General features: G+C 44.1%; 1 protein-coding gene across 1 annotated transcript in view; it reads left to right on the top strand.

The window, feature by feature from the left end:
• Positions 1-12144: 12144 nt before the first annotated feature.
• The window catches only part of DSCAM (DS cell adhesion molecule), a gene marked incomplete at its 5' end in the record, with an annotated part of 456489 nt that continues 452341 nt past the window's right edge, over positions 12145-16292 (top strand). The window contains one exon of the mRNA XM_083855847.1: positions 12145-12187. Within this exon, the coding sequence (XP_083711973.1) occupies positions 12145-12187 (43 nt within the window). The remainder of the gene's footprint in view (positions 12188-16292) is intronic.

Genomic DNA, 16292 nt, shown 5'->3' with positions numbered 1-16292 from the left:
ATTTTGTCACCTGTGTCACCCTGCGGGCGCCTCCCCGAGCCAAGGACACACCTGGGCCCCGCCGGCCGCCGCCTCCTCCCCTGAGCCGCTCCCCGGGCTCCGAGCAGCCACCAGGAGAGGCGGGCGAGGGCCAGCGGGGAGCGGGGCAGCGGCGGGGGCATGTGGATGTTGGCCGTCGCCTTGTTCCACAGCATCTCTCATGGTGAGCCCTCCCTCCCTCCCGCCGCGGGCATCCCCTGTCCCCCTGTCCCCAGCGCTTCCCAGGGGTCGGAAGGGTCGCGGTGGCTGCGGGAGGCGCCAGGAGAAGGGAAGGGTGAGCTCTGTGATGGATTAAAGCCGCTCAGACAGCCAAAGGACGGCCCCGAACCGAGCGGCTTTTACTGGGGACATCAGAGCATCCTTGGGATGCTGGCGGGGGGGGGGCACCAAGGATGCTTTTTTCTCCTGCCGCCCTCCTGCCCCCACATTTGTGTTTAAAAAGGCAGGAAAAGCCACCCCTGTGTCATTGGCCACCCTGCACAGGAAAGGAAACTAATACACGGTGTTCTAATATGTGGTATTTGAAAGATCTTAGTTTGTGTTGTGTCTTCTGAGGAGGTGACGTGGTAGCTGTATCTGGTTTTTCAAACAGTTTCCTGTTAATCTTTAGAGAAACATCTCTTCCAAGAAGCTGATTTTATAAATGGGTTTGAAATAATAGGTGTTGCACTCGTGGAAGCGCACAAGAAATGATTGGGGCAGACTTCCAGCACACAGAGGAAAATTCTGTGTCGTGATTAGCAAGTATTGACCTGTTGAGAACTCATTTCTTAATATCAACTCTGGAAAACAAATGAGATCTCACCTCTCCCTGTCCCCATCGCCCCTCCCTCATCTCATAAAGGTTGTTCAGGGGGATCTGCTGGTTCCTGATGTGAGGAGTGTGTGACACTGGAGCTGGACCTGCACATTTGGGAATTTTGTCATTTTCCCACAAAGCTTTGCCAGCTCCCATCCCTCCTGACCTGGAACAGCTGCCCATCACTTTGTGCAAATTCCGAGGGCAGAGATTTGTCTGTGCCACAGTTTATGGTAATTATCTGTCAGGGCTTAAAGTGAGATCAGCAAACTGCTTTTCCTACGTGTCTGGAAGAGCATCTAATGACAGAAAAACTATTAGAAAACCACTCCTTACAGTGAAGTCCTTGGTTTGTGTGTTAGAATTAACTGAAAAAACAGAAGTTTAATTTAATATCCAATGAAAAAAGCTAACCTGCTACAATTTCAGTTCTAAACTGACAGGAATCCCTAAATTCATATGGAAAAAAAATGAAACTACTATGTTTTCCTTATTATGAAAAAATATTTTTGTCATCTGAACATGCCGGTTAAGAAACCATATTGAAATTTTGAGCTCATACAGCAGAATGTTTCCAATGTACTGAGTTCAGCTTTTTCCCAAAGAGGAGGCATTATGTCAATTAGCTTTTTTGATCAACCTTAAACTTCTACCTAAAGTTAGTATATTCAATATAAAGTTAGTAAATTCAATAACTCAGTGCCTCATCCTCCAGCACATTCAGTGATATTTTTTTCTTTAAAAAGCGTATTTTTTCTTTTAAAAAACCCTTTTTAAAATAGAACTTTTATTTAGTTAGTTAGTTAGTTTATATTTCATTGTTTATTTATTTAAAATTTTATTATTTATTTATTTAATAGGATAATAATTTTGATTAATTTATTGACTGGTAAGTAATCGTGCATCGCTTTATTTTTCATATCCACATTTTGGACCATAACAGGGAGACCAAAAACATCAAGAAGTTATTCTCTCCACATTGCTGTGCAGGGAACACAGGAGATGTTATGCAAGGCAGGTGCACCTTTTTAAGATTTCTGGCTTAACCTTCAGCTAAAAAAAATACTTAGAACTTGTCGTGTTGCAGTCATATTGTTCCAAAGAAGGAGATGGCAGGAACAGACAGGACCCAGATATGCAGGAGAGTGATGGGAGCAGGGAGGGAACGTGTGAGAGGAATGTCAGGTTGGGAAGAGAGAGGAACCAGCCTGCTGAGGGAAGAGATGAATCAGCAGGGATGTGATCCGTGGGGATGGAGCAGGAGGTGTGGAATGTGCATCCCTGATGGCTCTGGAGGCAAGAATTGTCACTCTGTGCTGGGTGACATGTGCCAAAGTCCTTCCCTGCACCCTCCCACCTCTGTGTGCTGAGGGGTGGGGAGCCATGGGGGGGTTTGCTTGCTCTGTGGTTTTGGGGGAATTATCCAAAATACTGGAGGAAATGCATTTTCAACCTACTTCCCTCTCCACCAAACTGAAGTCCTTCACAGGGAAGGCAGCAAAGCTCTTTTTATTTCCCCCCTTTTTTTTCTCCTGCACAGATGACATTGACACTGTTTACTCAATAAACTTTATGAGCACTTCAGCTCAGAGAAAAGCCAACTGTGATAACTATTAGTAAAGGCAGGCTTTTGAAATGAGCCACCATTACCTAAAAATACATGGTGGTGGTGAAGAGACCACTTTTGACAGGCGGCTGTACTTAAAAAAAAGACAAAAAAACCACCCCAAAAAATAAAACTAAAAACCCCAACCAAACCCAAAACACAGTCCCCAAGAAAATGAACAACAAGTAGCACAGCACCAGTCTGGGCTGGACCAGATCAGCTTCTCTATGAAGAATGAAATCAGTGAATCAGATCCATGAGGATGACCTTGGCAGGTCTAGACCAGCCCTGCTGCCCAAAGCAGGGTCAACTACTACAGCAGGTGGCTCAGGACTGTGTCCTGTCAAATTTTGAATAACTCCAAGGATGGACACCCTGTAGGATACCTCTGCCAGTGTTTTTTACCCCCACTGAAAAAGTAAATGCATTATATATATATATATATATATATATGTAAAATCATATCTTTAAATGGAGCTGCTTGGTTTCTGTTTGTGTCTTTTGCCTTTTCTCTGTTCAACGAATACCATCAAGAAGAGTCAGGCTACAGCTTCTTTACACCATCCCATCCAATATTTTAACTCATTACTAAGATCCTCTTGAGCCTTCTCCAGTCTAAGTAGTCCCAGCTCTCTCAGCCTCTCCTCATGGATCTGATTCTCCCATTTTTAACCATTTTTGTGGTCCTTCACTAGACTCACTCCAGCGTGTCTGAGTTTTTCTTGGTCTGAGGAGACCAGAAGTGGTACAGAGCACTCCAGATGTGTTGTCACCAATGGATGATATAACAATTTTGATTTTTCTCCTTTAATACGTGTTCAGTGTATTGCCATCACTCATGTTTATCCAGGCTTTCATTTTAACCTGAAACCCTTCACAGGGCAGGATATCCCATTGTTTCTCTCTCACATAATTCTCCTCTACTGCTGAAGTCCTCCACAAACACATCCTTACCAAACTCCTTCCATGAAGTACTTGGAGATATTTTCCATCTCCAGCCAGCATGTGAAATTCCACTTGTTTGCCAGACTTACCGCCAAGTGCTTTTTCTGCTCTCAGAGAAGAATTTCCTCCCCAAAAAACAAGATCTCCATTAGCTGCCTTCAAATCCTGCCTGTGGGCTTGCTGCTATTTAAAAACCTCAGCAACAGTTGGCTGCTCTGGACATTGCTCATCTCGCTTAATTTAAAGTGTTTATGGTGCAATTCACTGTAGCCACTCCACAAAATGCTTGGAGAGAAAGGAATGGGAACTTCCAAGGTGTGATTTCTGCTCTACCTCGGCCAGCCACTTCAAAGTGGGAGGAATCATCTCTTAAAATGTGTTTTCTCCTCTGTTTTGTCTATTAAAGGAGACCAAAATAGATGGAGATGGAAGAGAGATAAGTGTCTGCTTTACAACCTTTTGTGTTTCCTTGGATGACTGAGTGACTTGAAATGCACAGAGAATGTATCCATCTCATCTGTGCACAATTTCCACTGGTAAAACTTACGTCTTGTACTTAAAAGTAAATGCAAACGCAGTTTCCTCCACAGCCTTTTGTCTGTAAAAAAATAAGTCACAAAAAATGCAACATGAAGTCAAAATTACTTGTGCAGTGGCGCGTAAGTACACAGTGTGTTGGTGCTATGAAGTGTGGACAGGCAAGAAAGGGTTAACAGGAGAGGGCAGGGCACAAATAATTTTTGCTGTTAAACTGAAAACCTTGAGTTGCACCAGGGGGGAGGCAGAGCAGCACAGGGCTTTGCAGCTGGAACCAGCAGCTGGGCTTGGTGGAAGCTCTGGGGTGAGGACCTGGGCTGGTGGGAGATTGTCCTTGCAGAGAGAGGCTTGGGATCCCTGAGATCAGCCTTCAGAAAAGTCTTTCCAGCACATGTGGTCCAGCACCATGAGTTGTCAGGAGTTTTTATTCCTGTTAATTCTATGTCACGTCAAACTGGCCCCTCATCACCAGAATAGGTGAAGGCTGAAAGCTTTTAGGCTCTTGCCTAAAACCTTTTTGAAGGTCTCCTCTGATGCCATATCCTCAAATATAGAATAGAGATAAAAACTTTAGATGGGAATATGTGGTGGTTTAGGTTAAAGACCACTACAGAATAACACAGAGGCTCCATTTGTTGCACAGAGTGGTATGAAGGAAAAAAATCTCCCTCGTGTTGTGTGTCTGAGCCAAAGGATGGAGCACCCCTGACACAGATGTGTGAATGGGTCAGACCTGGTTTTATTCTGTGTGGAGAACCTCCAGCAGCCTGCTCCTGCTCCTGCTCCTGCTGCATTATCCATGACAACAGGTTGGCAAAGGAAATATCTCTTAGGGCTCTCCCTGCTGCAGCCTCCTGGAGGAGCCAACTGGAGCTCGTGGTGCAGGACACACCTATGGCCAAACCCTCTCCTGAAATCCAGACCCACAACTCAATGGAAGCAAAGAGGAAAAGCAGGTGGGAGAGCTGCTGTGGCCCCACACGACCAAACCCAGTTTCTATCCCATTTTAACTCCCCCCTGCCATGGCAAGGCTGTTGCTTGGCAACCCTGCATCCTTCCTCCACCTCTGCTCTGCAGTCCTGCTGCTCCCCTGCAGCCCCTCCTGTGCCCCAGGTTTGGGCAGAGTCATGTTCACATGGGCTCCCAGCAGCCTGCAAGCAGAGATATCATCTCTTCTTCAATGCCTGGAAGCAGGTGGGGTTCAGGAAAATGGAAATGTGGAGGACATTGTGCATCACCCGAAGCATGGAGACCTCTGCTCTTCCTGATGCCTTCCTTGTATTGGCTCTAGCCAGGGGAGTGTTGGCTCCCAATAGTTCAATTCTTGTTTTGTTTATGTGGTTGCTACTCCTTGTGAGCCACTGGCATCCAGAGCAGGTAATAGAAATCAGTATTTGGCTCAGGACCAGGGATAACCTTCTTCCCACATAATTACAGTCCTTAATGGATTGCACTGTAACAATTATTAAAGAGAGGTCTGCAGAGCTTTGAAGCCCTACAGACCTCTCTTTTCTTTATTTTATTTTATTTTATTTTATTTTATTTTATTTTATTTATAAAGCCTTGTTGAAACTGTGATATTCCTTCAAATCTTCTCTTTTCCTACCACTTCTTCTCAATGAGAAGCAGTTGTGTGTACATGGACATGCTGCATCCAAATCCAGAGGAGTTCTAGATCTATTCCTAAAACTCTGACTCCTAACCCAAATAATGGAAAATCAGGTTTAGAGATTAAATAGTCCTCTTGACTCACCCTTTTCATGCTGCAAGGTTATGATGTGTACAGTGTGGCACAGCTGTTCCTGTGATTTCAGTGTCTGTAATTCATTCCATCCTGTCTTGGCATTACAATTGCTCAGTGCCACGGTCCTTAAAGTCTTGTCTTTGCACACACATCAGACACGCAAAAGGGGTTCAGCTCATCTTTATTTGGAGGTTTTCAATGGGTATCTCCAGTGCTACAATGCTTGGGGTGTCATGTTATGCTACCTCCTCTTGTGAGAAACAATTAGCACTGAGAGAAGCCTCTCTGTCCTTCTTCAAGCCCACGTTTTCACCCTGGGCAGTTTGTTCTGTGCTGTGTCCTGACCTTTCTTATTTACCTGTTTTACATGCCACCCTCCTCCCTTACCCCATTTCATATGTTGGGAACTAACCTCTCTGTGTGAAGATGTGAAAATTAAAAAGACATAAAATGTATTTCTCCTGGCTTCTCCCCTCCGAAAGGAAATATTTTTCTTCTAGCTGACAGTCCTTTAAGCAGTGAGAATCTTACCTTCTCTGTTTGTTTGCAAGGTGCAATGCAAAGAGAAGTCTAGAGCATCAAAAAAATAATCACTACCCTATGTTTTGATGATGCTGCTTGAAATAGAAAAATCTGGTATTCTCTGAAGAAAACATGAATCATACACGGGCTTTAAAATCCTTCCCACAGACTGGATTTTTCCATGCCTTACTCTAGCAAGGATTTCTAAGAAACATCTTTGTCAGCTGCTCTCCTCCTTCTCTCTAATAACTTTTGAACATGCCGTCCAGTCTCAATCCATTTTCTTGCTGAGATTAAGTAGAATATAATTAATTGATTGCTTTAATATAAGAGTATAAACACTCACCTGGGCAGAGGAGAGAGAGAGACTAATCCCACTCCAAGTTGTTGAAAAAATTGGAAAAAATCACAGACATCTGACTTAGATCTTCAGTCTTCTGACCAAATATCCAGGGGAAATTCCTTTTCCCACTGATCCTGTGCTCACAGAACCACCTAATGGGGAAATCTGGCTTGTTCACCTCTTCCAGATGCTACTGGAACCCCAGGAATGAGCTGCACGAGAAAAGAGTAACTTCAGGCAGGGTGAAAAAAGCCAAACAAAACCAACAAAAAAAATCCCTATTTTCTGCTTTAAAGCTCAGTGTGTATTAAGCCATCCAGAATGTTTTGAAAGCTGCTGCTTTAATTCATGAGCATATCAAGACTGAATGGCTAATTGTGTGTGTACTGTAAGAACAGGTCATGCGAGAGAGCACATTTTTTTGCCAGATAACACTATTCCTGCACATTATGAGCTTGGAGCAGTCAATGGCTCCAAATGAAGCAAATTGTAGCTATTCCCTTGCATTTTTTGGGGGGTGGAATAGATAGGTATCAGCAGCCCAGATGCTTTCACAAGTAGTTGCAATCGGATGATTAAGATTTTGTTTCCCCATCTTGAGCATCCCCAGATGCTCTTTAACAAACAGAGCTTTTCAACTGGTGCCTTCCTAATGGCACTTTACAGAACCCGAAATTCCTTATCCATTCTTAAGTGTCTCGCGTGGAAAATATTTAATTTTTGCAGCCTGCCCTGATAAAAAAAAAAAAATGGCTGACTGTGAGCTTATAGATATGAGCATTAAGCTTGGTAGCCAGTGAATATCAGAAGGTTTAGCGATTGGTTTTGACAAGCATTCAACATTTATCTGAATCTTTCCAGCATCAAATCGGGCATGAAGTCTTCTGAGGAAAACCTGTTCTCACAAGGCTTTTGATTCTCCTGTTTCCAGAGTGATGGAAGCTTCTAAAAAGCTTTCCCACTTCTCCTCTTTCCCTTCTTAACCCTTGGTCCCTTTATCCCTCTTTGAGTTTATCTTCTTTTATTATGGGTGCAGTGACAAAGCTTCAGTTTACCTGAAAATGTGGGGAAGAGTGGCTCAAGCTTGTCATCTTTCAAGCAGATATGGATCAGAGAGAAGATGGAGAATATTTCCCAGTTTGTTTCAGAAGATTGAGATTCAAATGCTTTGGACAATATTTCAGCCAAATATTCACAAATTCTTTGCGTATTTTCATTTAAAAAAGATAAAAAAAATGCTTCTTGAGGTAGTCCAGGTTTTGTTTCTTTGTTGTTATTATCTCAGGGGCTATGCTGCTTTCTTTGGTTTTGTTTTTAAACTGACTGGGACTACAATTCCTTTCTTAGCAGAACTAAAAAAAATTGTAAATCTCATTAAAATGAAAGTCATGACTAAATGTAGAACTGAATTTTCTTAGTTACATCCCTCTGTGGTTATCTTTACCTAGTCTAGAAGACAATAACTCATATTTTCCTTTCAAACTGCTACACTGAAAAAAAATAGTGAAGAAAACTCCAGCCAGGGAAAGAGGTCAGTAACGAGGAGAGACAGAATGATTTTAGAAACTGAGGGATGACTGAGCCAAGGTGTCATCTCTCCCAGAAACTGGGCTGGTCATTCACTTAGATTCTGATTTCAGGCAGGTTCATTTATTTTTATTGTTTCTTTTCCCCAGGTCTTCTGACTGTTGAGAACTTCCTCTCTCACCATTTTCCCTTCACTTCCTCTCTACTTCCCTCCCATTCTTTCTTCCTTCAGGTGCTTTTAAAACCACTTTCAAAGCTGAAATTGCAAATGAAGGTTTTTTTTTTTTGCATTCTGAATGACAATGAGGGGCTCTGTTTGAATAGCTGAATGCTTCAATGGCAGATATTTGACTGAGTTCCCTAAAGCCCAAAGCCTATGAAACCATCCACGATCTGAATAGAACCAATTATCAATTGCAAGGAGCTGCTGCTCCTTGGAAGAATCTTTTGTTTTTTGTTTGTTTTTTTTTTAAAGTCCCAATCAATGCAGACTTATTGTAGACAGACCATTTTATCTTTTTCTTTGAAGGGAGAATTTCCCTGCAAGGCTGGTTATAGGAGTCACCCACCAGATACATCATCTTCCAGTGCGGGGACGTGAAAACATTCAACCACTCGGATCCTTAATTTTCAACTTACTTCATTTTCACAAAGACTTTCCACGAGGCAGCTCTTACTTGTGTTAGTCTCTGTGGTCATTCCTTTTGTGTTTTGCTGAAGGTGAGAACATGATGCAGGTGCATTGCAAAATTGGTGTGCAGACCTCCCCATTAAACACTTCCTGTGGTGTTCAGTTGAGATATTTCAACTACAAGCTGGTGGCTGGGTGGGATGTGGTCAGACTGATCATGCTGATGGTGTTTCTGCATGTTCTTCATGCTGGTGGCTCAGGGAGAACTGGAATGTGCGTGGCCAGAACTGTCAGAAAAATGTTCTGGATATCCCGTTGGAACCTCATGGCTCAAACGCTTTGGGGTTTTAGTGAAGTCCTAATACCAAATCTTCTCCTTGTGTCCCCTGAAGTACAGTGTCACCTGAAAAGTTGCCTGAGATGCATTCAAGGTGATCATCAGCTGGTTTGAATTGTTGCTGTATCTCTGTTAACTTCAAGAGATCTTCCTCACCAAGCTGTGGGGTAGCTGCAGAAAGCAAGGATGGTCAACCCTCTACAGTCAGCCAGATTAAGAATTTGAGACTATTTTAAGGTTTTTGATCCTTAGAACTCAATCAAGAACTGCAAAAACTCCTTTTTTTTTTTTTCTTTTTTTTTTTTTTTTTTTTTTCCAGATTAGATATGTTTATATGCAGAGTCTAATTGAGATACCTTGCTGGAAAATTGTTGAATTTGTTTTAGGAAGAACCAAATAATTTCCAGCCACTTAATCCAAGACAACAACAACAACAACAAAACATAAATGGGGATTCTCCTTTATGACCTTGAGTAGCCTTGATTGCAGCTGAAGCCTGATCATGCTTGATTTTCCAGACTTGAAAAGTAGCATCCTGACTGATTTCATGTACTTTGAGTGGAAGTTATCATAGAGTCTTCTTCCTCCACTTTGACAGATTGAATTTAGGTTTCAGTCAAGTCATTCCCTGAGCAGCAGGACCAGTGAACCCTGCTCTCATGCAAAATTGCATCCTGCCTTCCTCCTCCCCTCCTTAAACCAGCTCAGGACAAGGATTATGCTGCCTAGTTGGTTGGATTCTGCTAAAAAAAATGTTAAATACCCTCTGGAAGTTGGTCCCTTTGCCTTTTGGTGCCACAAATTAAAGATTTACTCTTTTAGTTTCTCAGCTGCTGTGGTTGTTTTAAATGAACTGAAATGCAAACGTGTTTAAGAAATGTGTTTAAGACAGCTCTGCAGGAAGCTGAAATTTGCCAAGGGCTACCAGAGTTATGTAGATGAGTAAAAGGTATAAGGAGGAGGTTTATTTGTTCTGTCATTGCAGAACGTCTAGAACATTGTATCTCTTAAGCCCCAACCATGTTTTGGGCTTCAGAGGAGGAAACGAAGCAATTCTGAAAGAGCTGCCTGAACAAATCTGTCATGAACTTCTCCCAAATGCTCTCAAATCTATACTTAAACATTTCTGCCAGTCACCAGCTCTCTTCTAAACAGATTAAAGTATTGTTATTTTTAACATAACTTCACTCCCAATAAAACCAAATTTCTCTCTTTTTATTTCTTTTTTTTAGTTTATTTTTTTTGTTCTCCCCTAAGACATTTGCACTTCTCTCTCTAATTTTTGTTTTACAGCATCAGATTCTATTTTCCCTTCAAGAGCTTCCCTGGTTGCTTATATCTTTTTTTCTTAAAAGCAGCCATGATTCCCTGCCCAATATTGGTCTCATCTCTCCTGCTTTCCCTTCACAGCTTCAGTCTCTCCTGGCTGATAGCCCAGCCCAAATGGGATGCAGGGAGCTGAGCTCTCTCCTGCTGGCTTTCCCCATCCCTCAGTTTGGTTTTCTCAAGAATTAGAAAGAAGGGCCTTATGCAACATCTCAGGGACGTTCTCTGATCTGTCCTCTATGGCTTCAGAGACATCTCCAGACAGATCTCCTTCCCTGCCCAGTTCTGCTGCTGCTGCTGAGCTTCCTGCAGATGTCCATCCCAATGTCTTTCTGGGGGACGTCCTTCCTTGGATCTCATTGCAGTGCACAGGGCAGGGTGTTGGCAGCAGGGCAATGGCTGGTGCTATAAAGCATTCTCTTAAAAAAAAAAATAAAATTAAAATAAAATACTGTCCCCCAAATGTGAAGTCATCCTGTTGGTAGCACACTGGGGATTCTGCAGGCTGAGATTCCTTATTGCTTTGTTGTGTTTGCTTTTCATCTTTACAGCTTAAATCCAGACTTGCCCTAATGCTGTTATGTATTTCACAATATTGATTTTTTTTTTTTTGCCATCTTCATTTAATATTTTCCCCCTTTTTTTTTCCTTTTTTCCCTTTTCCTTTATAGACTAACCTTCGCATCACAGATGTGAAGACAGAATAGGCGCAGAAATTGCTTTTAGTTAGAGAGACTGCAATTTACTCTTTCACTACGGGAGGAATAAAAACGTCTCGCCACAGAAAGAGACGCAGATAAAAGGCCAAATAGTACCTGGACCTGTGCAAGCACTGCAAGATGTGTGTGTGTGTGTTATGTATTTCCCTTCAGCGGTGCACAGAATCCCAGTCAATTATTTGATGCACTCGCCTGTCTGGGCTGTGACCTTCTAGAAGGGCCCCCCTCCTCCAGTCCCCCCCACCCCGACTTGTCAACACATTAGTCATATACAACTCAGCTGATGCCAAAACGGCCGCAGTTCAGCCAACTATTGAGAGGCAGGGGGAAATTCTGCTGCCTCCTTCTATTGGTCTTGGGTTTTTCCACTGGTGCGGGGGACCCGGCGGTGCTTTAAGGCTGCGGAGGGAGGGCTGGGGTGAGCGCTGGGGGAGGCGGCCGGGGAGCCGAGCGGCACCGGGCTCAGAGCGCTCCGAGGAGGGAACAGCCGGCACAGGGAGCAGGAGAGGGAGGAAGATGTGCCCGCCTGCCCGCCCGCCCGCCGGGCCGAGGGGAGCCGAGTGAGGAGCATCATCATCACCATCAGCAGCAGCATCAGGAGGAGGAAGAAGAGAAGGAAGAAGAAGGAGGAGAAGGCGTGCGAGGAGCCGGCTCGCTGTACCGCGGCTCGGGGCCGGCTTGGCCGCTGCCGCCGCCGCCGGGGATGCTGGTGTGGCCGCGCCGGAGGATTTTGTCACCTGTGGCCCTGCCCCCGCCGCCCTGCGGGCGCCTCCCCGAGCCAAGGACACACCTGGGCCCCGCCGCGCTCCCGCCCCCCGCCCCCGCCGCCGCCGCCGGCCGCCTCTTCCCCCGCCCGAGCGCCGGGCGAGTGTCGGCGGAGCCGCGGGGCTGCAGGCGGGGCTGAGCGCTCGCTGGGCGGACGAGCGGCCCCGCAGGCTCCGAGCAGCCACCAGGCGAGGCGGGCGAGGGCGGCCGGACCCGGTGCGCGCTGCCTGCCAGCTCCGGCCCGGCCGTGGGCGCGGCGGGCGAGGGCGAGCCCGGAGCGGGGAGCGGGGGAGCGGCGGGGGCATGTGGATGTTGGCCGTCGCCTTGCTCCACAGCATCTCGCATGGTGAGCCCTCCCTCCCTCCCTCCGTCCTTCCCGCCGCGGGCATCCCCTTTTTTCCCCCTCCTGGTCCTTATCCATCTCCTCCGTGTGCCGGCCGGGAAGAGGGAGCGGGTCGCGGTGTGGTGGCTTTTGGAGCCGCGGGGAGAGAGAGGAGAGAGAGGAGAGGAGAGAAGGGCGAGGAGCGGGAGCGCCGCGATCGCTGAAAGTCGCTCACCTCGCAAAGTGCAGCCCCGGCACCTCCGCGCCTGCCTCCTCCGGAACGAGAGCGGGGCTCGCGCAGCCGGGGAGAGGAGGCACACAGGCGCTTTTTCTTTTCTTTCTTTTCTTTTCTCATCTGGAAAAGTACAGATTTTTTTTTTTTTTTTTTTTTTTTTTTTTTTTTTTTTTTTTTTTGCCAAGTGCTGTAGAAATCCGTCAGCGCGCACGGGGATGGTTTTTTTTGAAGGGCTTTTCATCCTAAGCGGTCGCATTGAGATATTTTCCTTCCTCACACTTTTTTTTTTTTTTTTTTTTATTATTATTCGCCCTCTGCTTTCACCTCACCCCTTTTTACATACATTTAAGAAGTAGTATTTTAAATTTATTTCACTTTCATCGTTTCTCCGTGAAGGTACCTGCTCTGAATTTATTTTTTTTTTTTCTTCTTTCCTCACTCATTTATGTAAAAATATGCACGGATAAGCATTACATCATCTGGAAAGGTTGAAGACTTTTAGTCAATTATAAAGTTAGGAAGGGGGAATTAGAGTAGGGCTAGAATAAGGGTAAACCTGCTATTCTTTAATTTATTTTTTTATTTTTCTTTCTGCCAACTCTTTGACTGACAAACATTTATTGCAGTGTCTGTGCGTTTTTTAATAGTGGGTTGGGGTATTTTGGAACGTTCAGATAATATGTGATTGAAAACGGTGGCATGTGTAAAAATCTGCTTAAATTGCTGAAGTTTTATTGAAAAATGCACGTTTAGCACTGCAGTTTTGAGGGCAGAAAAAACAAATTATTCTGGGGTGCCAGATATTCTATTGCACTGCCTCCTCCGAGCCGAGAATGTAACGTTGCCTGTGATGCTTCTCACCCTGCCAGATAAATCACATTAAACACACAATTCTCCAAATAGGCAAAGCAGGTAGAGCAAGGAAAAAAAAAAAAAAAAAAAAAAAAAGGTTTCTTGTGTGGAATGAATGAGAGAGGAGCACAGGGCACAAAGTGTGAGGTTTTCCTGAAGGATGGAATTAATTGAACCTCTGGCAGAGGGTGAGGGATGAATGCTGGATGAGGGTGCCTTCACATCTCCTTAAGTAGACACTGGATGGGAAAATGCATTGACAGGCATGGCTGGTCCAGTGTGAAACACTGGGGAGGGCAGAAATCAGGAGGTGAATCTTAAATGTGTGGATTTAGGGCGACCTTAAAAACATTTTTTTGTCTCCTGCATGACTCGGAATATACGAAGGGATTGAAATCCCCCAAAGTGTAAACTTGGATTTTTTTTTTTTTTTTTTTTTTTTTTTTTTTTTTTTTTTTTTTTTTTTCAGTAAGGAAACTGCAACAAGTTTTAACATTAAGGAATTATCTATCTCTTTTTATTTATTTATTTTTGACAGGCAGCAGCACTGTGCCTTTCTCTCCAGCCAGATACCTTGGAGGGAGAGATTTGGTGTTAATAGGACAGAAAGAATCAGCCTGGAAGTGTGCTCTGACCACTGCTATTCATTGAAAACTAGATTTGCATAGAAATGAACCCTGTTTCTCTCCAGAAATCTTATTAAAAAAAAAAGAAAAAGCAGTTTTTTTTTTTTCTACTGTACTGATGCTATAAATTCTATGTTCTAACCTAGTTAGTCCTCCTTGCAAGGGATTTTTTGGAAGAACAGAATAATTTTTGCTCTATGAGGTCGAAGCACCGTGAAAATCACTTCCATTTATTCCTTGATCTATGAAGTCAGCAGTAATTTCACTTTCAGTTTCTGTGTGTTTTTGGATCACAGTCAAACCTGAATTTGTCTCCCAAAGCCTGAAGAGTGTAACGTGTCCATGATGGATGCATCTGCATGGATTCTGTGCTGCCACACAGCAACATCTGTACATTTGTGACTCCTGGGGGACTAAAATCAAATGGTTTTTTGTGTATAGGAGTATTCCAAGGTGAAGGCATTGTGAAAACATGTAGTGGGGTGGTTCAATGATTCTTTGCAACTTAAAAAGTCCGTTTGTTTTTGGCATCACGCTTGATGTCAAAATGCAGATTTTTAGGGTCTTTTTAAGGGAAATCTTGGAGGAAAATGGCACCTACCTTCATGTCAAGACTGGATAAGGTGATTTTTTTTTCCATTGGTAACACTCATTAGGACTTATTAGGGCCATTTTATCAGAGTCAAGAGTCGGAGAATAATATTTTTAAAGGACTTCAGATTTTAATGCAGTGTCATATCAGATACGTATCTCTTTGAAGGAAATGACTGCATATATAAATAGATATGTCACGTACACATTTATTTTCATTATTCTATCTATAACTCCATCTGAACTCCATTGTGTGACAGGCAGGGCTCTTTTATGAGTCTCTCTGGTTGGGGGGGGACAGCTTTCTGCTTGGCTTCTGCCATTGCCTTTTCTAACCCCTTATGGCCCCACAGCAGGTTTGCTTAAAACACCAGCCCAGGTATAAGTGGTTTTCCATTGTGTTACATCTCATTCTGATTTTAGCTTTAAAATACGTAATGTTGTTCGTATTTGTGTTGGTTTTGATTTTTTTTCCTGTTTTTTCTTTTTCTGAGGGGAGAAAGAGGTTAAAAAATAAACCCACAGGTTTAACTCTGCAGTTGTAGTCTTGGGCTTAATTTCTGTTGGAGATAATGGGAACCATCTGAATAACAGTAACAAGGTTGGCCCCCCTATTTCCCTACAGTCACTCAGCACAAATACATTTTGTCAAATTAGATATGAGCAGTGTCACTGGGAAGGCTTTATGCTTGTGAAATAGCTTCCTTCTGGGGACAATAAAGTACTGACACTCTCCTCCATTCAATTAGTATTTCTGAAGCCTGAAACAAAAACCTCCCCAAATACCTGGTTAAAGTTTATGTATTTCGTGAGGGTTTTAAAACTCTTGTTGCTGTGAGTTCCTTAAGAATCCAGGTAACTATTAACCATAAATGCATTGCAGCCCTGGAAAGTGCGTGGGATGATATAGACATCAGTGGGAGCTCTGCAGCTGAATTCACTACCTTGAAAGCCTGAGTCATGCAGTTCTAATCCTGAGCAAGGCTTTGGAGTTGCCTTCCAGGGTTACTCTGCCTGCACCACCTTCCCTGTTACTCTGAGTATTCCAGGAGTGAGTGTTTTGAATGAGCAGCAGAAATCTGCTGTAGCCTGGCCATAATTAGCAATGGGGCATTTCACTAATTACAGTGAGGGAAGGCTCTGAGGGGAGAATGGCCTCCAAAATCCTGCTCTTTTTAGCAGTGACTGTGATCAGGCCAGTTCAGGTGCTGCTTTCAGAGATGAAGGTCTATCAGTGTCACTCAGTCTGTGCTGCATTTCAAACGAGCAGCAGAAATCTACTGTAGCCTGGTCATAATTAGCAATGGGGCATTTCATTAATTACAGTGAGGGAAGACTCTGAGGGGAGAATGGCCTCCAAAATCAGGCCAGTTCAGGTGCTGCTGTCAGAGATGAGGATGTTTCAGTATCACTCAGCCTGTGCTGTGGATGTGCTGAACCCATTTCCAGGCTGCATTTCTTACATGCCCGTTGCCCACAGATGCTCTGCCGAAATCAATCGAGCATCGGGAGGCACCAATACAGCACAGATGACACTAAAAATACATTTCCATTAAAATGATTTCCTGTTTGAATCCTCTCCCTGCCGCCTATCCATCAAGGGTGGGTTTTAGCTGCGTTCTGGAAGATGGAGAAAAGGATCATCACACTGAGCTGAGAGCAGGGGTTAGGCTGGAGGATGAGGAGCCACAGCCACGCTGGTGCTGAGACTCCCCAAAGAAAATGGTGATTTCTCAGGGCTGGGGATGCAACATCTGAGCAAAAAGAGCAAGCTGCTCTCTTTGTAGAAATGTACTGAGAGACCTGCAGAGCTTGTGTCGAGCTG

Source organism: Zosterops lateralis (genome assembly GCF_965231275.1).
Source record: "Zosterops lateralis genome assembly, chromosome: 2".
Lineage (NCBI taxonomy): Eukaryota > Metazoa > Chordata > Aves > Passeriformes > Zosteropidae > Zosterops > Zosterops lateralis.
The sequence above is the reverse complement of the archived record's forward strand: the minus strand, read 5'-3'. Positions and strand labels throughout refer to the sequence as shown.